The sequence below is a fragment of the Suillus subaureus genome (assembly GCF_016647635.1).
Source record: "Suillus subaureus strain MN1 chromosome Unknown BJ212scaffold_41, whole genome shotgun sequence".
In the NCBI taxonomy this organism is placed as follows: domain Eukaryota; kingdom Fungi; phylum Basidiomycota; class Agaricomycetes; order Boletales; family Suillaceae; genus Suillus; species Suillus subaureus.
Genome location: NW_024538597.1, coordinates 220,521 through 242,835, shown reverse-complemented (window position 1 = coordinate 242,835; position 22,315 = coordinate 220,521). Strand labels below are relative to the sequence as shown.

General features: G+C 46.4%; 9 protein-coding genes across 9 annotated transcripts; 5 read left to right on the top strand and 4 right to left on the bottom strand.

Annotated features, from left to right (window-relative positions):
- Nucleotides 1-187: 187 nt before the first annotated feature.
- On the bottom strand, nt 188-2,133 carry BJ212DRAFT_1303291 (uncharacterized protein; the record flags this gene model as incomplete). The annotated part of the gene is made up of 11 exons (XM_041333394.1): nt 188-452; nt 524-547; nt 609-725; nt 754-837; nt 897-960; nt 1,053-1,130; nt 1,182-1,312; nt 1,357-1,444; nt 1,556-1,670; nt 1,985-2,013; nt 2,079-2,133. The coding sequence occupies 11 exons, from the start codon at nt 2,131-2,133 to the stop codon at nt 188-190; spliced, it is 1,050 nt and encodes a 349-aa protein (XP_041188292.1).
- An 848-nt stretch (nt 2,134-2,981) lies between these two features.
- On the top strand, nt 2,982-4,691 carry BJ212DRAFT_1385688 (uncharacterized protein). Its single transcript, XM_041336812.1, has 2 exons — nt 2,982-3,640; nt 3,720-4,691. The coding sequence occupies exons 1-2, from the start codon at nt 3,374-3,376 to the stop codon at nt 4,611-4,613; spliced, it is 1,161 nt and encodes a 386-aa protein (XP_041188291.1). The 5' UTR covers nt 2,982-3,373; the 3' UTR covers nt 4,614-4,691.
- A 570-nt stretch (nt 4,692-5,261) lies between these two features.
- On the bottom strand, nt 5,262-6,062 carry BJ212DRAFT_1385683 (uncharacterized protein). Its single transcript, XM_041336811.1, has 5 exons — nt 5,981-6,062; nt 5,863-5,924; nt 5,724-5,805; nt 5,659-5,673; nt 5,262-5,600 (listed from the first exon to the last, which is right to left on the bottom strand). Exons 1-5 carry the CDS (start codon nt 6,002-6,004, stop codon nt 5,532-5,534), a joined length of 252 nt encoding a protein of 83 aa, XP_041188290.1. The 5' UTR covers nt 6,005-6,062; the 3' UTR covers nt 5,262-5,531.
- A 522-nt stretch (nt 6,063-6,584) lies between these two features.
- BJ212DRAFT_727786 (uncharacterized protein) lies at nt 6,585-7,567 on the top strand. Its single transcript, XM_041343930.1, has 4 exons — nt 6,585-6,736; nt 6,808-7,042; nt 7,103-7,241; nt 7,298-7,567. The coding sequence occupies exons 2-4, from the start codon at nt 6,825-6,827 to the stop codon at nt 7,391-7,393; spliced, it is 453 nt and encodes a 150-aa protein (XP_041188289.1). The 5' UTR covers nt 6,585-6,736; nt 6,808-6,824; the 3' UTR covers nt 7,394-7,567.
- BJ212DRAFT_1385679 (uncharacterized protein) lies at nt 7,101-8,223 on the bottom strand. The gene is made up of 3 exons (XM_041336810.1): nt 7,834-8,223; nt 7,298-7,762; nt 7,101-7,241 (listed from the first exon to the last, which is right to left on the bottom strand). The coding sequence occupies exons 1-2, from the start codon at nt 8,143-8,145 to the stop codon at nt 7,550-7,552; spliced, it is 525 nt and encodes a 174-aa protein (XP_041188288.1). The 5' UTR covers nt 8,146-8,223; the 3' UTR covers nt 7,101-7,241; nt 7,298-7,549.
- BJ212DRAFT_1385678 (uncharacterized protein) lies at nt 8,224-10,529 on the top strand. The gene is made up of 6 exons (XM_041336809.1): nt 8,224-9,334; nt 9,386-9,597; nt 9,645-9,791; nt 9,843-9,967; nt 10,016-10,137; nt 10,186-10,529. The coding sequence occupies exons 1-6, from the start codon at nt 8,570-8,572 to the stop codon at nt 10,432-10,434; spliced, it is 1,620 nt and encodes a 539-aa protein (XP_041188287.1). The 5' UTR covers nt 8,224-8,569; the 3' UTR covers nt 10,435-10,529.
- A 154-nt stretch (nt 10,530-10,683) lies between these two features.
- On the top strand, nt 10,684-11,899 carry BJ212DRAFT_1385675 (histidine phosphatase superfamily). Its single transcript, XM_041336808.1, has 5 exons — nt 10,684-10,797; nt 10,858-10,870; nt 10,906-11,055; nt 11,125-11,193; nt 11,261-11,899. Exons 2-5 carry the CDS (start codon nt 10,865-10,867, stop codon nt 11,684-11,686), a joined length of 651 nt encoding a protein of 216 aa, XP_041188286.1. The 5' UTR covers nt 10,684-10,797; nt 10,858-10,864; the 3' UTR covers nt 11,687-11,899.
- Nucleotides 11,900-12,598: 699 nt separating this feature from the next.
- On the top strand, nt 12,599-14,084 carry BJ212DRAFT_1281526 (lactate/malate dehydrogenase; the record flags this gene model as incomplete). Its single annotated transcript, XM_041331624.1, has 8 exons — nt 12,599-12,626; nt 12,682-12,737; nt 12,792-12,959; nt 13,154-13,302; nt 13,353-13,476; nt 13,529-13,846; nt 13,897-13,998; nt 14,052-14,084. The coding sequence occupies 8 exons, from the start codon at nt 12,599-12,601 to the stop codon at nt 14,082-14,084; spliced, it is 978 nt and encodes a 325-aa protein (XP_041188285.1).
- Nucleotides 14,085-19,856: 5,772 nt separating this feature from the next.
- BJ212DRAFT_1303285 (uncharacterized protein) lies at nt 19,857-22,286 on the bottom strand (the record flags this gene model as incomplete). Its single annotated transcript, XM_041333393.1, has 8 exons — nt 19,857-20,183; nt 20,234-20,449; nt 20,627-20,751; nt 20,842-20,971; nt 21,018-21,323; nt 21,385-21,709; nt 21,791-22,221; nt 22,251-22,286. 8 exons carry the CDS (start codon nt 22,284-22,286, stop codon nt 19,857-19,859), a joined length of 1,896 nt encoding a protein of 631 aa, XP_041188284.1.
- Between the last annotated feature and the right edge of the window lie 29 nt (nt 22,287-22,315).

Genomic DNA, 22,315 nt, shown 5'->3' with positions numbered 1-22,315 from the left:
TCCATCAGGATTCCTATTAATCAACTACGTGTATGGGTTCTAACTTCTCTGGCTGCAATCTGGATCTGAAGTTCAAAGGAACTTCAGAAACGACAAGTGGCAGGATATCTTCTAGGAAAATTAAGCCTTGCATTACAATATATGGAGTGCCTGCTTGGTATCTACCTGCACAGGTTCAGCGCATCAATCAGACCAACAAGTCTGCATTCTCCGAAATTCCTCGAGGCTTCTCATCTTCCCAAACGCCCTCCGTCCCAGTGATTTCGTGCGCAGTTTCCGCATTCGACTGGGGTTTCGTTGCCTCATTCTTCTTCGCAAGAGCATTGCGATAAATGCTTCTTGAGGCGAGCAGCCCAAGAGCGCCCATCACGATGGCGTGTGCTCCAGCATAGAATGCATAGTACTTGATCTTGGGCTCGCTACGAGCGAGGTGCAGGAAAATAATCCCCATGCTACAGCGAATTTGCAAAGTCAGAAACTACACGCAAGAAATAGTTTGCAGTTCTCCATGGAAGATACCCACCAAAGCGTTGCCGCGGTGCGGAGGCTACATGCATCAAAATTTAGCTCGCCAGTTAGAGTTAGCTCATTGAATATAGTGGACATACAGGTGAAATATGGTGGTAGCAATTGGATTTACGACTTGCATCTTAGGCGTGAAGAGCAGGAAGGTGAAGGTACAGACTTTGTCAGACGAGACGAGGCACTGCCTGTCACTGCAGCCACTGGGACAGTAGAATATTCTCGTTGTACCCGAACGTGTGACTCATCGTGGGATTCGCATTAATGATGACTAGAATAGTATTCACATCATTATCGCATGGCGGCGTGTATTTCCTGTGTGGGTTATAAGTATGTCACTCAGTCCCGATCCTGGCACCATTTTTGACCTTCACCAGTACAATCGAACAAGTATCATGTCAAACTTGCCCGAGCCTCCACCGTTGACTGAGAAGCTGACTGTCAAGAAAGTGTTGAAAGTCATCGGTGCTGGTATCTTTGTCCTGTGAGCAATCAGATCGTAGAAAGGAAATTTGTGACGTGAAACTGACCACTACCGCTTGACAGTTCTAATATCATCAATAGCGTCTGGTGAATGTCATTGTCAATCTCTTCTCGATTACGATGACCTAGAAATTGCAAGCCAGCATCACAGTCATTTTCATCTATCTTGGCTCAACCATTCCAATACTGGAGCCATATGCCTGCTATGTTGCTGTCTACACGCTCGGGGCGAGGACCGTCTTTCTCACATGCGTGTTTCTTGTCGGATGCTATTGGTGCTGTCTTCGACTGGTGGCGCCAAAGCAGGCTGGAAGCAGTATTTCCGAGTGGAGTTCGAAAGCGCAGACACACTCGCGTAAAGCCTTGAGTCCAAGCGACGGAAAACTAGGCAGGGCGGGGAGAACATAGTATGCATCGTCCTGTATTGGTAACTTCAACGCTTGTCAGACTGACCAGTTCCATATGCGACTTATAGTTATGGTGAGTTGTTCGTGCTAAACCAGAAGAGCGGCTGCTGACGTTCTTGTGATTCCAGCTACCATGGGCGTACTTAACACTTTCAACGGCTTGCACCTTTGCTTCCGCCCACTACCCAAGTTCGGCGTGTGCCAGTCTGTGATAGGTGTTGTTATCCTCATCGCTTCCGCCTGGTCAATCCATATTGCCTACGTAGGAAGGGTGCCAATAAAGAAGGGGACCAGAGATGAGAATATAACAGTGGGCAATAGTGTCAGTCAGCCTGAATCGAATGAGGTTACTCCAGCAGGTGCACATAAAGATGACGACACCACAACTCAGTGAAGTAGATGTTATACGGGAAGCAGTGGAAAGAGCGGCGCGGTGGTAAGTCAGCCGTCCAATGAATCATTGCCTAGCGTTGAATATTTCGACAGAAATGCCTTGATATGTACACGAATCAGTACTCTTTTGTGATCGAAATGACACAATATTATTCACCTCCTCTAGTTTCATCACCCACTAAGAGGTCATGTAGGCAAGTATTAGTATCTAAAGAACAGACGAGCCTGAAGTACATGAAATTCGAAGGAATTTTTCTTCGGGTAGTGACTCACTAGTGACAGGACACAAATCGCCCCAGAAGAACGTTTGGTGCTGCAGATTCGCCATGGATTGTCCCAAGATCTGTTTGGGGTGAATTTATGAACGAACGTCCGGGTCATTCGTCAGTGCACGTGCATGGCCTTAAATCGCAAACATCGCTTACTAGAAGCGGGCTCGACCCCCACGGGTCAACCACAGGTACGCAGAAAGCGTCACTAGACTCTCGCCTGTAAACGCCACCTGTTCAATGTTCGATTTCAACCCGAGCTCGAGGTCAGTCCAGGATACATGCTGGAATTCCGCAAGAGACGGCTGTTCGCGCTGCAAGTAATTGTTCGATACTGAATATCCTAGCCACGATCGCATTTCATTTCGCTCAGACTCAGGTCGAGGTGATGAGGCCAGACGGGATTGAGATTCAATTGCCGTAAATGAGCAAGTAATCAATGTTGATTTTCTGGGAGTGAAGATGTATCACTGGATAGAGCTAGCTCTAGGCAGGAATTGTTGTAGACAAAACTTGTAGCGGCTTGTATGAAGATCCGGGATTTTTCAAAAGAGTCACTGCAGATTTTGTACACCACATACAAGTACAACAGGATCAAGTCTCCCCAAGCCAGACCTCGAATGATGTCCAGAAGGAAGATAGCCACAGGCTAGGTGGAAGTATTGGGAGAGATCCGAGAGTCCTCTTGAGTTCACAGTTGCGTTGGCGAGGCATTTTTCCGTTGTTGAGAAAAGTCCGGAAAACATTGAAAACTTAAAAACGTTGGTCGACTGATAACCCCATTGTTAGTACGCTGGCCAGCTGGTAACAAATCTGTGAAAGGGTGCCGACACGGCAACATACATTATGTAATCCATGCAGATTTGCTAGCAAGTACTACATAGTACTAGTGCTAACAACGCTCCAACCAAAACGCAACTTCATGGTCCAGGTTTTGTTGATTATCAATTATCAATTATACTCCAGGTGTATTGCCTAACACAAAGAACAGCAAGGAGCGACAAGGATGGCTTTGTTCATTTCACTGTCTAAGATCTTTGTCCCCCTCGAACATACTTAAGTCAACCTTCTCTCTCCACTCGGCTCTAGCAAGTAACATGCAGACAGTAAAGGAGATGTCGGCCAACTCAAGATTCAACATCCCAGATACAACACGAAAAATCGTGAGTGATCGATTCCGCAAATTACAGGTATTCGTGTGTCATGATACTCATCAATTTTAGATGAATTCACGAGTGGTCATACCAGTCTGTCTATTCATCGTTTATTTCAGATGCATGATCTGATGTCATATTGACGATGGACCAGATTCCAGGCCTCGGTCCCCTGCATTGCAGGAAGCCAAAGCTTGATTGCTCTGTCCTGGAGCTCCATGACCAGGATATCAATACCGAACGACATCAAGAGTTGGTTGTGGTCTCGCACAAGGCTTTGGATCTCGTTGATTCCGTCAGGGATAAAGAAAAAGACCTTGGCCAGCAGCTTGTGGACAAACAGGACCACATTACTGAATCGGCGAACCTGGACAAGGGACTTGGATCGGCTCTCAGGCGCCTGCCAGATAACGTCTTATCCGGGATTTTTGGACTACTATCTCATGGACAGCAACTATTTGAGCCGCAAATCAGATCCGTCACCCTTGCAGTTGGCCAGGGTATGCCGACAATGGAGGGATGTTGCTATGGGCTCGGCCAAATTGTGGTGCAAACTCTCTTTTTACGTTGACGATGACCGCAAAGAATGGAAGCGGTCAGCTTTCTACTATGATTCATGGCTCAAGCGATCACAAGACTGTCCACTCTCATTACGACTCTGCCCTGGTTACGCCAAAGGTGGGACGGCCAAACTACGACGCCTTGTTCAGCCTTACATGAACCAAGTCTCATCTCTTGATATCACATTCTGGAACGACGTAGAACCAGAATATTTGCTAACAGACCTCCCTGCAGCACTTCAGGAGCTTACCGTATGCTTTGGCGACTGGTTCGATGCTTCAGCCACTGCACAATCTCTCTCTCAACTGCCATCTACTGTGCGTAGCCTCAAGATCCTAGACCGGACATTCGGCCCGGACTGTCTACTTTCTCTCAATCCTGTATGGGCCCACCTGACACACGTCGAAATCGCAATTCGTCCACGAAATGTGCTCCATTTCCTCGCTCTATGTCCCAGCCTCTCCTCGTGCGAGCTCATCTTAGGTCAACCAGCGTACATGTCCCCTCGAGTTCAGTGCATGAGATTCGCACACGCAAATATTCAATCATTGTGCATAATCTGTCCCGGATACTTTGAATCTAACCCGCTCCCTGTACTGTTCAATGCACTCACGCTCCCCAAGTTGCGCACCCTCGAGATTCGCTATGAATTTTTGTCGTCCCCTCATCAGGAGTTGGAGGCGTTTCTGGAACGGTCAAAATGTCCCCTGGAGATCCTGATTTTTAACGCTGTAGTGACACCACCACCGGACCAGCAGGGCGATTTCATTGCTATCATTCCTTTCCTTAAAATAGAATGTAGGCTGGATATCGGTACTAGATAACTAGACTGCTGATCTGTCCATACTAATATTATGAGGCACGACTGTCTTGGCTGCACGGGTAGTGATATCATGATGTAGTGAGGACATCAGTAGTAGATGTTTGAATGACTATATGTACTATCATGTGGATACACCCCCTTCTTGGGATGCGCCATAGCCAAGTGAAGTAAAGAAGGTTAACAATGTGTCCCTCCCAGCAATTGTGCTGTGAAATAGGGATAGGAAAGAGAGCAAAGACAGGTGCATGCAATAACTGAAATGACAGACGAAGGAAGATGCTAAAATATATCTGCAATTAAGGAGAGGTCTCGTCGGCCTGGGGGAGCTCAAGAGACTCTCATCAGTACTATCGGGACTTGGTTCTTCAGCGCGTAAATTTTGTCGTTGATCCTGTTGCGCGAGGTCTGGTTGGTCGTATCTGTTACCAGCGGCGCTGGGCCGGTGTGCACCTATACCGTCGCCAAATGCTGTCCAGTCCATGAAGTCACGATGTAGTCGTTCGCAAATTCACCGATTTGGGCTCTTATTAGAACGACAGAAAATCAAGAGTATGACAAGGCTTGCCTCGACTTCTCCCGACTCAAGACCGAGTTTCTCACCCTCGGCCGTTGGAAGTGGAGGCCGGGGATGCACTTGGCAATGAGAGCAGCAATGACGGACGTGTATGAACACGTTGCGCAAATATAGGTGAATTGGATGTAAGCTGTTTTCAATGGTGGTCGACCCAGCTACCAGGAACATTTGTGTTGATGCCATGCAGGGCGACGATGGAGCGGGAAGCGAAAATGTGCGCTGGACGCAAGAATTGCTCAAGTATTGGACATTGTTACAAACATGATATACAGCTATGTTGGAACTTGAAACACAATGTATGCGGGACAGAAAGACAGCCAGCTATTGAAGATGCAGGGGCAGAGGTTACTGATCATCCAAGAGGTCCATGTCGTTATGAATTTGCCGGACGGTGGTTTCCTTCAAGGCAGCGAGCTGTAACAGCATATGAGCATCTCATAGAAACATTAAAGGACCTCGTAGAGTTTAATACCCTTCCTATCAACAACTTTGATGTAGAGCGTTAGCTTGCAGGATATAAGGACATGGCGGCCAAACCTGAGTAGCGTCCTTGGCTTCATTATAACGGTGCAACAGGTTTATGTGTTTTGATACGATAGCCTCTGCGCTCTCGTCCTCACTATAGATTGGTTCAAGAGGTCAGCGCGTTTCGTCAGATTCGATTATCTACTCCAACCCTATCCTCTTCTGTAGGACATCGATTTCTGCCTGAAGTTTATCGATGTATTCCTTTTGCTTCTATACAGAAATTTAAACATACTTATTGTACGAGCCTGACTTGAAATTTGACATACCTTGGCAGACGTCGTGGCATGCATGATAGTCAAAATGAATGAGTAGAACTTCAGAACTGACGACGCGAATGCAACGCGTTGTTGACTCTTGTTTGTACATCTGGGTTCTTAACCCCTATGACGACTTGCTTTTGGTTCAAAACGTCGCTCAGATTGAACGACAACATGTATTCATCATCACTCGCGTTCGATCGATGGCGGTTTTAGGATCTATGAAGTACCGTTATGTTACAGCATATCATATCACACTACATATGTCTTGCAGGGGACAATCCAGCGCAACTTCTCCACTTTCTATTGTATTTTCTTTTTTTTTTCCAACTTGCAACGCGATTCATCATATCTCGACTTGCACTTTTGTCGACAGTGCTTTCTATTCCATTCTGCTCTCTTCTTAATCAATGCAGTTCCAAACCAACGGCATACTCATCGTAACGTCCTCGCTGCACAGTCCCAAAAACGCCCGGAGAAAGCTCAGATAACTCTCACTGATCTGAAAAAAGCAGGCCGCGTGAATGTGTTTGCGGCCACCCGATATCAATTTTTCTATTGAGATGGTGAGCACTGGACTCATTTACTGCCATATCCTGTCCTTCCTCCTTGACCTACTTGACTTGTATCAATTCATGCCGATCGGGGTGTACACATCCGGTGTGCCACGTGTATGATGATTTACGGTGCATATATCCCGATTTTGAGCCAACATTCACCATCGAGTCATTATATGCTTTCATCTCAACGCATATGCCGCCTTTTGTGCGTATTTTTCTCTTGGTTTGAGCCGTATCCCAATTTCGAATGATCATAGCTGACTCTACCTGGCACAGGCATAGCGATCTCTGTCATGCCGTCCGACTTCGTCGACTTCGCAGGTCCCATCGTGACGCGTCTTCGACAGCTTGACACGGGGCTGCGTGCATCTGCAGACCCCAATCTGCTCGTTCAAAGTCTGCTCGACCACGTCACGGATTCTGCACTTGAGGTGGTGGATGCATTTCACGACAAGATATTGCAGCTGAAATACGATGTGTTGATGGAGCCAGGTATGAAAGTGGTTTCAAGGTGTCCGTTTCTGTTTGTGTTGACAGCTCTGGAACTGATGCATATTATTTGATGTATAAGCGGACCCTTGGGCTGCTCAAGACGGTCATTTATGGGCTACAGCGGTACGACGAGGACCGATATGTTGCATTGCTCTCGCCTGCTGAGAAAGAGGTCCAAGAGCAAAGGAGAGAGAAAGTTAAGGGGTAACATATACCTGGTGCGTCGTGGCTTGTTTCACCCCTTTGTAAAAGTTTTGGCTGAATTGAGATGCAGTGGCAGGCAGACATACACGACCATATGGAATATACCCTCACAACCATGGACATGTTCGCAGGGATCACAGGTCCACAGAAATATCAACACAGTTGATATGCCCCCGAGTGTCCTTCAAATGCTCTCATGATCCGAGGTCGACGTTTACTGTATCTTGCACGACAATATCCAAACTGTCACTCACTGTCCTCAAACCCCCATCAGCCGAGACGACAGGGCCAGTGACAAATTCAAACTCTCAGCACTCCCTCATCACCACTTTAGTGCCGCAAGCTTTGCTTCTGGTTCCCCACTCACAAGTTCTCCTCGTACTCTCAGCTCTCGGGAGAATTCCAGCGACGAAGAGGAGAGCGGGATCGTGTTTGCTGGTGTTGGGTGTAAACATGAACCTGACTCTAGCGATGAAGAAGACGACCGCTTCAAGGACGAGCTTATCACTTCTTTCAACAAGTTTGGTGCACAGCGGTGCGTCTCCTTCCGCTCTTGTCAACATTTCTACGGCTCACAAGAGGCGCATGTGCTACTTGATCACCTAGTGTAAATAGCAAAAAGCCAAAGACCAAAGCCCCTACGACCGCCTTGTCATTCTTTCCAAGCCAAATCCTGACTGGCAGGAGGCGGCACGGAAACGTGGTGCAGGTGCTGCGCGATTCATCCCTTGGTCTGCAAAAAGCCAGTACAGGTGCAGACGGGAGTGTTCGAAGGCTGGGCACGTGCGATATCCTCAACTCTGGCCCCCGACTCTCAGCTATCCAGTGCTGCAACAAGGAAATTAAAATCGACACGAGCACGACGTCTGCTAGCGAACAGACAAACATGACGGTAGAAGAACATGCGAAAGTGGACATCGTAGAAGAGGCGGAAGGCCAACGAGCCTTTCTGCTGGCTGGGGATATGGACTCGGCGCCCCAGACCGATTCTATTCCAGTTCCTCCCAGCGAAACCGACGCCTTCCAGCAAGACGTCGCTGATATTCCGGGTGTTGTTATTACGATGATTATGCGCGTGTACCACATCACTGCGTTCCCTGCAGATCCGCCTGCGACCCAGTCTTTTCCGGCAGGAGTCCTCTAACCGTACGTCCATGATGGAGTATGGGGAGTAGGCGGTGGAATCGCATGGGGAATGGACACAGTGGACTGGTTAGACTGGATTGAAGTCTACCTTACTTAGTTGGAGCCTTCTGTTACATGACGTCATGAACTGACGTCACGAGCTCCTATATAAGTACCAGGTTTTGTCGGTATCCTCCCTTTCTCCCTCAACACAAACATGCGATTCAGGTCTTCAGTCTATGTTATTCTTGTCATTGGTTCGGCATACGCATCGAGCTGGTTTGGCTCTGACCCCGAATACGACAAATGGTCCCATTCCGAGTTACGTTCCTGGCTTGAAGACCATCACATCAAGGTCCCCTCTCATTTTGATCAATCCCAGCTTCATGACCTCGTAGCAGTAAACTGGGCTTCTCCTACCCCTACACCCCCATCTTTTGCTGAACAGTCTAGTACCTACGCTGACGCAAGCAGGCAATGGAGCTATGATAAATATACTCATGCCCAGCACGCATTCCAGGACTTGAAAGAAGATTCTTTCGACATCTGGGACGAGAGCAAATTGAGAGCGTTTCTGCTCGAGCATGGCGTGGTAGCGCCTTCTGGACCCCGCGAACAGCTTGTTTTGCTTGCCAAACACAAATATCGTTCCTATACCGATGCTGCGTCATATTACTCTTCCCTTGCGTCTGAAACCGCCACTTCGGCATACTCCGATGCTACGGATACGTTATATGACGCATCTAAAAGCGCGAGCAGCATTGTAGCTCAGGCTACCCAGAATGTTGGTCGCGCTTTCGACGACGGCAAGGATTACATCCACTCAACTTGGGATGATAATCGTCTCAGATCTTGGCTCGAAGATCATGGAGTAGTTGAGGCTAGAAAGGCTAGCACCCATACCGAGCTCACAAAGCTCGCTAACAACTACTGTCGTACGGCTGTGGAGCCAGTATGGAACGCCTGGAGCGACTCGTATTTGGTATGTATCTACGTACTTCAGGAGTGTGGATTATCTTGACATGTTCTCAAGCGCGAATGGCTGATCTCGCACAACCTTCTTTCACCCTCCGATACCGCATCGCGCTCCACCTTGCTTGGAGAGATGAAGAAGTATTATTACTCCTCACACGACAAGGTTTGGAGTACTTGGTCTGATAGCGAATTAAAGGTTTGGCTCGTCGAGCATGGTCTCCTCAAGAGTGACGCACAAAAGAAGCGTGATGAACTGGTGAAGATGGTTGAGTAAGTAGTCCGCCTTCATCTTTTGCCAGATCCTCATCGCTTTACAGGGACAACTACGCTTCTGCCTCAGACAGCGTATGGGACGCTTGGAATGACTCAGACATTCGTCGATGGCTTTCTGAACACGGATACACTGATGATAGAACCGTTGCGCAGAAAAAGCGTGATGAGTTGGTGAGCTTGATCAACAAACAGTCCGTACCATTACTCCGACGCGCTTTGAAATACCCTGATATCCTATCCAGATATAACGACGTTTCCGCGCGCACTGCTGCATATCTCTTGTGGCCGGACGCTCGCTTACGTGCTTACCTTCGCGAGTGTGGTGTCAACGAAGCTGCACTCCCCACGAATAGGCCCGGGTTATTGCGTACGTGTCTCGCTCTCATTTACTATATTTGGTATTCATCTATCGTAGAGGAGACTCGCATCCGCTGGGTCCAGACATCTAAACGTGCTGAGACAATCTTCACAAAGCTAAAGGAGATTGTCGACAGTAGCGTAGGCGCAGTGGAGGATAGATTGGCCAGAATACTCGAGGTAGGTTTATATGCGACTGCCTCCTCGTTCAAACTGACTTCTCGTTAGCTCCTGAGTGGCCATTCGCTCCATACTTCCGAGAAGGCTGGTGATGCCCGTGCTTACGCGGAGGACAAGAAGGATAGCGCGTGGCATTGGTGCTCTCAGAAGGGCGATGATGCAAAAGGCAAGGGTGGCGAATATGCTGAGTGTGCTAAGAGGAGGGCACAGGAGGAGTTTGATGAGAAGGTGAAAGGTGCTGGTGAAAGTATCAAACGGGGCGGGGAGAAGATAAAAAGTGCTGGCGATGAGCTCTAGACGGAAATCAAGTGAAGTATGCATACAGTGTCAAATCGTCGAGGAAGTACCTATGTAGTAATGTTGTAACATCGTGCACTATTGTAATAAACTCCCAATGTCTCTCATTTATAGTCGGGATTAGCGTTCAGCGCTCAGCTCTGACTTGAAATTAAATGGCATACGCTACTAGTACTAGGGGTATTGCATAAAGCAAAGAGATGTTTGATGCTGTTTGGTGTTTAGTACACTTAGCATGATTATTTTTGACTCTTAACTTTTCGTGGGGTGATGCATAGATAGGATGATTCCGGTGAGACTATTACGTTCGTGTTTGTGTTGCTTGCCTGCCTTGCCCTGGTGAGCATAGCTGCACTTTTGCTGGTGAGACCTGCCTTGGTATTGTTTTCTTGAATTCAACTGAAGGAATTTCGCGCCTACTAGGGTAATTATGACGGTAATCGCTCGTTTATATGTGATCCGACACGGGAGACCGAGTGGAACCGCGCGAGAATCATTCAAGGCCAAGCTGATTCCCAGCTCAATGATCTAGGAGAAACCCAGGCCGCTATGACTGGAGAAGCGTTGAAGGCAATCCACTTCGACAAAGCTTTTACGAGCGATCTTTCAAGAGCTTCCAAGGTACACATCTCTAGGTTTCTTGAAAGGCACCAAGGTTGATCAAATCTAAAACGTGTTATGTTGATGCAGACGGCTGAAATAATTCTGCAGCATCATCCCGATGTCATCTTGGTGAAAGATCAAGCTCTGAGAGAGAGGGTAAGTATGCGTTGCAACTCCCTGGCAGTTATCTTGAAGCTCACTGCTATGTGGGGTCTCCTCATAGTTCATGGGGAAGTTACAAGGAACCAAAGGACCAGCGAACCCAAGCGAACCTTCCCTTGAATCCCACGAAGCCATGCTCGAGCGATCCGTCGGGTGGTATAATCGCGAGATTGTTCCATACATCTTATCCCTTGTCGACAATCCTGACGAAAGATGTCGGAACATTCTAATTACGTCGCATGGATGGCTTATAAGTTCATTTTTCAAGTCCATGATAGCGACCGGGGTATTGGAGTGCACCGATGATCTATTAGGAGCTTCGCCGAGAATACCTAATGCTAGCTTATCAGTGGTGGAATACAGCACGATTGGATCTGGGAAACAACGGAGAATTGGGTCTACTGTTGTTCAGTACGGAGATGACTCACATTTGACCGGGACGCAAACTCTGCGGGACAATGCAGATATGGATGCCCTTCGATCGTGATTATATTGATGTTGTCATATTTTCCATAGCTCTGTCACACATACCAACTTAGATGATATACCGTCCTCTTCTCTTTTCAGCTTGACCTCGAGACTGTCGATTTTTGCGAAGTGGTGTCCGACTTGCTTCATGGACCATGGTTTATCTGCACACGTCCTATTGGAATGTCTTTTTCTCACAGCTACTATGCAATGTAAGGGGAAACCTTTGTCGACTGTGAACACACCAGGGACCGATGATCTATGTATGATTCACTGGCAATTACTCTGAAACGGTGAGAGAGGGTGCATCATAGGGGAGGCTGCCCTCGTGATGTAACCTCTCTCACCATTTCAGGCATTATACATCTCACCAAGTTTTAAAGCTTTAGTTGTCTCGGCTTCTTCAAGTCAGCTGAGCATTACCCGGTCGCCGTGTTGGAGATAACAAGGGGGTTATTGTAAAGTTGAATCTGGTATGGAGCCATTCCCATGAAGCATACCAAGCTAGTGACGGCCCCCTCATTCTAAAGTTCACGTCGGGATGCGTGAACAACTTCACTTACACTTACTTGTCTCTCTCACATATGCGGGGTAGCTGGTGGGAAAATTTAACGATGCTGGGAGGACTTGGAGGCGAGAGATTGCAATGCATTTGTTTACTTTTCACCTGTAACTCCAGTCTTTCCTTCCGTGGTGCTTTGCTTGCCTGCAAGTACGCTAGGTATCAAGTAAATCACGGACCACCCCAAGCACGCAAGAATTTCGAGCTGAGATTTACCTTGCCTGTACCCTTTTCGAGCTAGGTCCCGTATGTCATTTCCATATATATACATAGGGCCGATAAATAAGTCTTAAATAACTCTCTTCCGATATCTCTTCGGATCTCTGCTTGAACTCTTCCACAGCTCACTCTTCCACACTCTCAAACACCATGAAAGCTGTCGTTCTCGGTGCTGCAGGTACCGTAGTACTTCCTTGTCTACGCGATCGCTCAGATCCCTTAATCAACTATAGGTGGTATCGGCCAGCCGTTATCGCTTCTCCTGAAGGCCAACCGTGCTGTGACAGAGGTAAAGTAATCAACAAGCATCCAGCTCAGATGGTGAATGATATATCCTATACAGCTCGCTCTTTATGATATTGTAAACTCTCCCGGGGTGGCCGTGGACCTTTCTCATATTGCTACCCCCGCCAAAGTCGAAGGATTCCTGCCCCCCGATGACGGTCTCAAGAAAGCACTGACTGGTGCTAATGTTGTCGTAATTCCTGCTGGTATTCCAAGAAAGCCTGGCGTGAGTTCTCGTGCACAATGCTCAAATCAAACGATGGCTCATCTCATACGATTTCTTAGATGACCCGGTCGGTGTTGCTATTCGGGTCGTTATGTATCAATGTTACTGATTTTTATGGCGCCATATAGTGATGATTTGTTCAAGGTTAGCTCACTCAGTTATATTAGGTCGTCTAACCACTTATGCACCCATAGATCAATGCTGGCATTGTCCGTGACCTCGCTACTGGCATTGCCACTACGGCCCCGAAGGCTTTCGTCCTTGTTATTTCCAATCCTGTTAACTCCACAGTTCCTATCGTTGCGGAGGTCTTTAAGAAGCATGGTGTTTTTGACCCCAAGAGGTAAGATCGTAATATGAACAGCATGGCCGGCATTAATAGGACATAATCAGGATTTTTGGTGTAACAACGCTGGATGTCGTTCGCGCTTCGACTTTCGTCTCTGAAATTCTCGGTGATCGTTCATTATCACCGTCAGTATCAGTTCCTGTGGTCGGTGGCCACAGTGGTGTTACCGTCAGTTGTGCTTTCAAATGCTCATCTTCAGAAGTGACTAACATGACATCAGATTGTTCCCCTACTCTCTCAATCTTCCCACCCTCTGCCAGCATCCCTTGACGCCACCGCTATTGATGGCCTCATCAACCGCATCCAATTTGGTGGAGACGAAGTTGTCAAGGCGAAGGACGGTGCTGGCTCAGCAACTCTTTCCATGGCTTACGCGGGTGCTGAGTTCGCCGGGAAAGTGATCCGTGCCATCAAAGGCGAAAAGGGAATCGTCACCCCGACATTTGTCAACCTTGCTTCAGACAAGACGGGTGGTGACGCCCTCAAGAAGGAACTTGGCAAGGACCTAGAGTATTTCTCTGCTCCGGTCGAACTTGGTGTAGGTTAACACAATGATGCTGAATGTCTTTGATACTGATAACGTCCCAGGTTGATGGTGTCGCTAAGATTCATGGTCTCGGTAAGATCACCCCCGCTGAGAACGCGCTTGTCCAAGCTGCTCTTCCCGAGCTCTCTGCTAACATCGAGAAGGTCTGTATTTCTCTTGTCCAATTCAATCTCACCTAAAGATATCGATATTGCAGGGTGTCGCCTTCGTCGAGGCTCCCAAGCTCTAATTTATACTGCAGTGATGCTCGAGCAGTCGACCTGTATAAAACATTGTACAAATGACAAGACTTGTAGAAGGTAAAGGTTGTAGAAGGTGTAGAATGAAATATATTCAAAATTACTCGCATATAATCTTGGATTCGGACCATCTGTCAGATCTCAGTTCCAAGTGAAGTCACCATAGTGGACCATGTACAAATCCTTCATTGTTTTGTCTATGGTCTGTCTAGATCATGCAGTCCCCCGAAGATATACGACTTCATTCATCAGAGAGCTCACGCACCCATTGCTCGTGTTCAACTTAGTATTTATCTCTGCATGATCCCGAGAAGTGACTTCGAGTTGCGCGTGAGTTTTTTTCTCGAAGTCTCGCAGATCCTGCAGCGAGCAGATTTGGAATGAGGAAGAACGGGATTGAAGGGATTTGGCTTCAGGGAGACGATGAATGCTTCGCGGTCTTCTATGTTGCGTCCGAGCCGAGCTGAAAGACAGCGTTCTCGTGAATGCGCGCTCGTTAGTTCGTTGATACAGAACTCGTGCTTATAGGATAGGTTTGGTTTAGATGAAGGAAAGATAGAAGGATTCGTACCTCCTCATGTTTCGACGTCGGCTGTCAGCGCGTTGTTCTATCCAGAGGGTCTTCTACATATGTGAAAGCAGGCAGACTCTTTGATGAGGTTACATTAAGATAGTATAAGACTTGGGTAAGACTGATCAGGAGAAGTGAATGCGATCATCTACACTTTTTAGTATTCGCATTTGCGTGATATTCACTGACCGACAGTACTAACTCACTGTTCAGAAAGTCTTGACTTGTGGCGGTTCAAAAATAGTGAAAATGTTGAAAATTCATTTACAGCTGTTACCTTGTTTACCAAGGTCACTACTATCACTTGCCCAGAGTTGCAAAACGTTCCGACCAGTTTTTCATAACACAACAACTACACAACATTAAAATAAAGAAACACTAGGAGCATGTTGGATTTAGTATAGACTCTAAGGCTATGTAAAAAAAATAAAGAAATCTGTCCAGCCTACGTTGCCAGAGAGAAGCCGGTGCGAAACAGTGTTTGAGCACAGAGTTGCAAAATTTCTCGCCCCCATAGAAGTCATCGTGTCACACTGTGTCACACTGCCGTTTAACTCTCCGACGAACGAAACCGGGGCGTTTGACAAGTGTTATTAAGGATTCGAAAGGCTTTGTACAGCATCGAGGCTTGTATTTTTAATGTGCAAGTATGCTTATGGACTGTAAGGTATTAACTAGACAGGTATAATATATGAATATGCTGCAGGAAAGATTATACATCAGTAAATCATGAGTTCACTTCTTACCTACTTATGGCCAACTTTTTCGCACAACACAGTGGGACGTCATGTCAAGACAACAAAAGTGAACACTACTTTTTTCAGTAGATCTCTTGCCTCAAATTCAACTTTTTCTCAACTTTTAACAACTTATTTTATGAGACCTATGTGAAACAGCACATTAAAAACTACCTGAATTGAAAATAAGTAGTCCAAAAGTGGGAAAAGTAGAGGCAAAAAGCATCTAGAAAGCAGTTCAAAAGCGCGAAAAATAGAGACAAAAAGTAATCTAGTGTCATATGCCATTCCGGACCCTCAGCTCTAAATCCGCTTCTCTGGACATCCGTATCCGAGATCCGGATCTCCAATAATCTGATCTATCTTTATCTCCCTTCCGGAATCCAAACACTATATCAGCACCCAACCCCATTTAGACTTCCCCTGTCTCCGGACTCCGGTTAACTATGTTTCCCTTTTGATTATTGATCCGTTACATACATTTCATTTCCGATATGCATTATTTGTGATCTGTCCTACTTACTAATAGACTTTGCATAGGCTTCATACATAGCCTTTGTGTTTGCTGACTGATTCCTATATGATACCTACAGTATATAGACCTCCTGTGACTCTTGGAAATACTTCAGTTTGAATATCATCTTAGTTCCTGCTCATTCCTGTGTCCTCTGGACTTGAGCCAAGTCTCTTGTCACATTCTGAGTCTTAGGATTGCATCCTAGACTACATCTCTGGCTCTACCTTAGGGTAGTCTATCCCCTGTTAGTTTCTAGTCTGGACTTCGTCCAGATTAGCCTTATCTGCTTGTCCAAGTAACATCTGGACTGTCATATCTGCATATCTGGATCTCAGATCCAACCCTTATCTCATCTCAGATCCACATCTTATCTCCCTCCAACATCTCATCATTGTTAAGGTCATACTCAAAGGGTAACTGGATCTGAAGGGCTTCGGCCTCAGCTTGTATGCTGTGCCCCTTACCCGAGTATTGCCCCTTATTTCAGGAAGGCAAGCCTAGTGCGTCCGGAAGGTCAGACGAGTAGCGTAACAGATCCGGATGACTTCTGGATGAGGGATAAGTATTGTATGGCTAATCCGGACGAGTCCAGACTAGAAACTAACGGTAATGGACTGTCGGGGACAGAGGTGGATACAGATAGACTATAGGAATCAATCCTAAGTCTCGGAGGGTGATGAGAGTAGAGGTACTCAAGTCCAGAGGACAGGAATGAGCAGAACTAAGATGATATTCGAACTGAGGTACTACAGAAAGTTACAGGAGGTTATATACTATAGGTATCTAATGGAATGATCAATCAGCAGAGTCCGAGGCTATGTACGAAGCATGTGGATAGTCTATTGGTAAGTAGAAACGGATCACAAATCATGAAATGGAAATGAAACATAGGTAGCAGATAAGGGAGCAGGATGGATATACAGATAACTGAAATACCGGAGTTAGGGGGTTACCAAAAAGAGACGAGTGCTGGTTGTGGATTTGGATGAGTTGTGGAATGGACCGGATGAGTGGACAGATTGAATGATGAGATGTTGGAGGGGGATAAGATGTGGATCTGAGATAAGGGTCGGATCTGAGATCCAGATATGCGGATATGACAGTCATTCAATCTGTCCACTCGTCTGGTCCAGTCCACAACTTATCTGAATCCACAACCAGTGCTCATCTCCTTTCAGTAACCCCCTAACTCCAGTGTTTCGGTTATGTGTATATCCATCCTGCTCCCTGATCCGTTACCTATGTTTCATTTCCGTTTCATGATTTGTGATCCATTTCTACTTACCAATAGACTATCCACATGCTTCGTACATAGCCTCGGACTCTGCTGATTGATCATTCCGTTAGATACCTATAGTATATAACCTCCTGTAACTTTCTGTAGTGTTACAACTGCATTTGCCCCTATTCATTTTCCTTTCCTTTTCACCTGTATTACGTCATGAGCTGCACTTTGCTGCCGCTAGACTATCTCTGACTCATTCTGTATTACATCATGATCGCTGCTGCTGTTGTTAGATGACCCACTCTTATCTCTGACTCATTCTTATCTCTGACTCATCGGTTGACTCACGCCTGCCCTGAATCATCTACAGTTCCCTATATATAGTCAACGATGTACTCAGTAGTACTTCACTTTAATCCTACTAGGTTTTCACCTGAACATTCTTTTGCTTAGGACCCCCAATCCTAAGTCGTCTAAGACAGATATTCAAAGCAGAGACACTCTCTTTGCTTTGTCTTATGACCCTTACATTTGTAAGGTCTTGACTCAACTTTAGCTGTTACTCTTATTGAGTAGCTATTGTTGCGACTATCCTAGTTTGTAACAAAGGATTAAAGTCCTACTCTGACCCTCTCCATCAGGGAGGTCCCAGAAAACCAGAACTCAGAAATCAGAAATAAATGGAGAGAAATGTAATGTTCCCCATCTTACAACCCTTACATTTGTAAGGTCTTGACTCAACTTTAGCCATTACTCTTATCGAGTAGCTATTGTTGCGACTATCCTAGTTCGTAACATGTAGTACCTCAGTTCAAATATCATCTTAGTTCTACTCATTCCTGTCCTCCAGACTTGAGTATCTCTACTCTCGTCACCCTCCAAGACTTAGGATTGATTCCTATAGTCTATCCATATCTGCCTCTGTTTCTGACAGTCTATTACCGTTAGTTTCTAGTCTGGACTCATCCGGATCTGTTATGATACTCATCCAACCTTCCGGACATGTTAGTCTTGCCTTCCTGAAATAAGGGGCAATACTTGGGTAAGGGGCACAGCACATGAGCTGAGGCCGAAGCCCTTCAGATTCAGTTATCCCTTGAGTATGACCTTAACATGGATGTCCGTTATCTGCCCTAGTCAAATCCTGGAAACTCCGGACAACTATTCTAGCCCCCGGAAATTAAGGGCACATACTCGGGAAAGGGGCACAGCATACAAGCTGAGGCCAAGCCTGTTAAGATCATGTTGCTCAAAGGAGAGAGAGACTGACTCAGAGGGGCTTGGCCTCAGCTCATACGCTGTGCCCCTTACCTGAGTATGGGCCCTTCATTTCAGATGAGGTCCAATGATGGTCCAACAAAGTCCAAAGGACTTCCAGAGGCTGGCTACTCTGGTGGAGAGTGCTAGAGGACTTCTGGAGGAGTGCAGGAAACGTCTGGAGGAGTGTGGGAGAGTTCTGGAGGAATGCAGGAAGTGCTCAGGAGAGTTCCCACTGCGAGGTAATACTTCTACAGGAAACAGGATGGAAGGATAGGAGGTCCAAAGGTCCAGAGGACAGGAGGGCAGGAGGACAGGAGGACAGGAGGGCAGGATGATGGAGGACAGAAGGACAGGATGTCCAAAGGTATGGAGGGTGGAATGTCTGAAGGACAGGATGCCCAGAGGTATGAGGGACAGGAGGTCTGGAGGTCCAGAAGGAATAGGGGCTACACTGGATGCAGTCTGATGTAGAAGCAAACAGAGGTAGACTACCCTAAGGTAGAGTTGGAGAGAACAGGGATTGGACCTAAGTCTGGAAAGAGGGTAAGTGCCGGAAAGGCAAAGCTCTGGCCTAGGGAATCAATCCCTAGGCCTGATGAGTAGGACAGACTTAGGTGGACCAAAGTCCAAGAGAGGATTGGGCAAGTCTAAGTTGATATTCAAACTAAGGAAACTACAGGAGTATCTACAGGGGCTATATACTGGACAATATCTGAGGGGATCAGTAAGCAAAGGAGCAAGGCTATGTATGAGCATGTGGAAACACATTAGTAAGTAAGATGGAACATAAGTAAGTGAACTTGGAGATGAAGACTTGTACAAGGATCAATAAGCAAGACAGAAGAAGAGGTAACCAAAAGCTGGAAAGGCAGAGATGTCTAAATGGGGATAGGCACAGGATGTTGGACAGAGGGTGGGAATAGGTCCGGAGTTAATATCTGGAGGTCTGGAGATCTGGGGATCCGGAAGACAAGGTGGATATAGTCCAGAATCTGAGATGAGGTGAAGTCCAGATGTCTTGCTGGATGGATTGTGCATAGGGTGGATGGGACAGGGGGGTATGGATCAGGCTAGCAGTGGAGATCCAATGGTCCAGAGCTCAGGGGTAAATCTGGAGCATAGTCAATCCTGCTGAGGTGTGGAGCACACAGTGGAAGGGGATCTGGGAATGAGTTGGATATGAAGTGGGGTCCAGATGTAGGCTTGGAAGGCGTGGGAATATGATGGAACATGGGTCTGGATTGTGGGATATGACAAAGCCCTTGTGATCCGACCCCCTTGAGCATGTGACCTTAACATCTAGAAGTAGTCCAAAGATGGCTCAATTTACTGGAGGTGGGGGAATTATGACAAAGATGCATTAATAAAATGACAGATGATGTGGGACAGAGGGATAAAGCTGAGAAGTATTCTGTTGGACATGTGGTCAGTAGAGTACATATCAAGTAAAAATTACTTACAGAGCAGGGCATGTCTGCCCATCGGCTTTAGCTGAGAAGGAGCATCTTGGGCCATTTCCTGCCACTTCTGCACCAAGGCAATTGTATCCATTGTGTACTTCACCCCTCGCCTCTTGAGGGATTCATAATATTCCAATGTCACTGAGCTGCAGTTAGCCTCTGAAAACACTGATGCTGTAGTGGTGTCTTTACTGGTTGATTTGTTGCACTTCAGGGGTGTTTTGCAGGCCCTAATGCTGCCCTTCACACTGTTGGTGCCAGTGCTGAAGTCATTGGCAAATTTTTTTGGCTTTGCAGAGAAATTGAAAGTGCATTTGAGCTGCAAAAATAAACCATTAATCAAAGTTAAAATTAACAGACACAACCTACTGCAGCAGCACTTGCAGTGATTATAGCTTGCATGCCCTTCACTTGTAGAGTGTCTGTGTCAAGTGCCGGTACATTGAGGAATCCAGCAGTTGCATTGATGTGAGCAGACTTGATCATTTCTATCATGAACACCGACTGGTAGATCTTGTTGGGGTCACAATTCTCTGGATCCTCATAGAGGAAAGCCCAATTCTTGAGAAGACTTGCTGCTAGTTCCTGTTCATAGTCAGCATTGTCATCATCATCAATCTCATTATTTTTAGAAGTAGCCAAAAAATTAGTGACAAGGGCAATTGCTGTTGATCTGAAATTGCTGTGCCAGGAGCAAAGGTGTTGATTCACCTTTGGGTGCAGATTAAAATAGTTGGATATGAAAATAAGAGTGAGACATACCAAGCCCATAATAGGGCCTTTTGGTTGAACATTGTAATTCATTCCTGGAAATGCAATGTCAAAAATGGCCTGGAGCGCTGGATGTAAATTTTCGGCCTTGATGGACCAAAGTTTTGGCTGGGCACCTGCCCAAAGAAAAACTGTTGGGATAAAGCTCCTATGCCATGCACTGTCCTCCAGCATAATTGGTGGGAGATCCATGTTTCACCACTGACTTCCAGATTTGGGTTGTGTTGCCATGTCAGCAGACATCAAGCTGGGTTCAGGGATTGTTGGAAGGATGGGTTCCAATTTCAGTTTCTTAGGTGGGTTTGGTTTCTCAGTGCCAGTGACTGTCACACTAGTCTAGAGTATATATTAGCATCATAAAGATATATATATAAACACTTACCTTTGTAGTAGTGCACATTTGCTCAGGGACCTTTGTGATTGAGGAAGATTCTTTATTGACTAACATAGGGTCAATAATGAACTCCTCCTCCTTCTCCCCCTCGTTGTTGTTGTCTTGATTGTTGTCTTCAGAGGAGCCTATCAACCTGGCTTCCTTGATTGTTCTCTTCATGGACAAGACTGCGTGAGGTTGCTGGGCCTGCTCCAGAGCAAGTCTTACTATGTCAGCTTGTTGACTAAACAGCAGTAGATTAAATGGTGTGGATACAGGAATGTTGGACAATCCATCATCTGAACTCTCAGCAATCTGTACAATAGACTAAGACAAACTGATGTGAGTATGCATCAAATGAAGATGAGTGACTCACCTTCATTCCCACCTTCCCTTTTACATTAGTAGACAGGTGCTCTTCAAAATCTTCATTGTCCCCATTTCCATCTTCTTCATTGCCTCCATCCTCACCATTGTCCGATATGGAATTGTCTGATGAATCCATCAAGGAAAGGGGTGGGTCTTTTGCAAGTGAGACTGTGGTTGCCACAGTCTGACTTGTCTTCAGGGTTGTCACTGACAAAACAGAGCCACCTGAAGGTTCAGTTTCAGGTCTTGCGACAGGGGACACTTTTGACTTGGTTTCAGGTTCCATGTGAGTGCGCCAGTTGTTGACCTTTCCTGTCAAACCGAATTTCTTACTACTAAGTGCCCAAGTCAAGGTCATAAAACACAGTGTGGATTCAGTGAGCATCAACATGATGGTAAGAAGATAAATTCACTGACAGTAAAGGATTTCCTTGTCAGTACCAGTCTCTTTGACTTGCTGATCACTACCAAGGATTGTAGCACTGATTGCCTCATGCACCTTCTTGATCTTCTTCAGCAGCTTTGCAACCTTGTTCCCAACTGCTTCAACATCTCCTTCACCCATATCACCAGCATCCTGGCCCTTCATGCCACCTTGACTCTGAGCTGGTGCTGGAGGTACAGGCAGACTCCCAGAGGTAAGTTCACTAGCTGCACCTACCCTATCTGTCTTTTTCTTGACTGGCCTAGCATGAGGCTTTACTGGCTTCGCTTTTGCAGTCACCTGGATACCCTGCTCCAACTCCATGGCAGCCTCAATGCTTGCAATACGATCAATTCCATGCTGCAAATCAGCTTCCTGTGTGTCTTGTGCATCCTTGGCATGCTGTTTGTCCTCCTTAATCTGGGCTTGGGTGCATCATTTTTGTTTACCTTCAAGAAGCACAAGCCCAGGACATTGTGTGGCATTTTTGACACATGTATGGCAAGGAGGGAGG

What these genes read in the sequence shown, in the direction of transcription:
- BJ212DRAFT_1385688 (XM_041336812.1), top strand. Translation starts at nt 3,374, where the DNA reads ATGGACCAGATTCCAGGCCTCGGTCCCCTGCATTGCAGGAAGCCAAAG. An exon ending in TCAGGCGCCTGCCAGATAAC is followed by an intron (nt 3,641 to 3,719) that starts GTCTTATCCGGG and finishes TCACCCTTGCAG; the next exon opens with TTGGCCAGGGTATGCCGACA.
- BJ212DRAFT_1385683 (XM_041336811.1), bottom strand. Translation starts at nt 6,004, where the DNA reads ATGCATGCCACGACGTCTGCCAAG. An exon ending in ATGCCACGACGTCTGCCAAG is followed by an intron (nt 5,925 to 5,980) that starts GTATGTCAAATT and finishes ATTTCTGTATAG; the next exon opens with AAGCAAAAGGAATACATCGA. An exon ending in GTCCTACAGAAGAGGATAGG is followed by an intron (nt 5,806 to 5,862) that starts GTTGGAGTAGAT and finishes ACCAATCTATAG; the next exon opens with TGAGGACGAGAGCGCAGAGG.
- BJ212DRAFT_727786 (XM_041343930.1), top strand. Translation starts at nt 6,825, where the DNA reads ATGCCGTCCGACTTCGTCGACTTCGCAGGTCCCATCGTGACGCGTCTT. An exon ending in GGTATGAAAGTGGTTTCAAG is followed by an intron (nt 7,043 to 7,102) that starts GTGTCCGTTTCT and finishes TTGATGTATAAG; the next exon opens with CGGACCCTTGGGCTGCTCAA. An exon ending in TAAGGGGTAACATATACCTG is followed by an intron (nt 7,242 to 7,297) that starts GTGCGTCGTGGC and finishes ATTGAGATGCAG; the next exon opens with TGGCAGGCAGACATACACGA.
- BJ212DRAFT_1385679 (XM_041336810.1), bottom strand. Translation starts at nt 8,145, where the DNA reads ATGTCCACTTTCGCATGTTCTTCTACCGTCATGTTTGTCTGTTCGCTA. An exon ending in TTGGCTTTTTGCTATTTACA is followed by an intron (nt 7,763 to 7,833) that starts CTAGGTGATCAA and finishes AAGGAGACGCAC; the next exon opens with CGCTGTGCACCAAACTTGTT.
- BJ212DRAFT_1385678 (XM_041336809.1), top strand. Translation starts at nt 8,570, where the DNA reads ATGCGATTCAGGTCTTCAGTCTATGTTATTCTTGTCATTGGTTCGGCA. An exon ending in GTGAGCTTGATCAACAAACA is followed by an intron (nt 9,792 to 9,842) that starts GTCCGTACCATT and finishes TATCCTATCCAG; the next exon opens with ATATAACGACGTTTCCGCGC. An exon ending in GATTGGCCAGAATACTCGAG is followed by an intron (nt 10,138 to 10,185) that starts GTAGGTTTATAT and finishes ACTTCTCGTTAG; the next exon opens with CTCCTGAGTGGCCATTCGCT.
- BJ212DRAFT_1385675 (XM_041336808.1), top strand. An exon ending in ATCTTTCAAGAGCTTCCAAG is followed by an intron (nt 11,056 to 11,124) that starts GTACACATCTCT and finishes ATGTTGATGCAG; the next exon opens with ACGGCTGAAATAATTCTGCA. An exon ending in ATCAAGCTCTGAGAGAGAGG is followed by an intron (nt 11,194 to 11,260) that starts GTAAGTATGCGT and finishes GTCTCCTCATAG; the next exon opens with TTCATGGGGAAGTTACAAGG.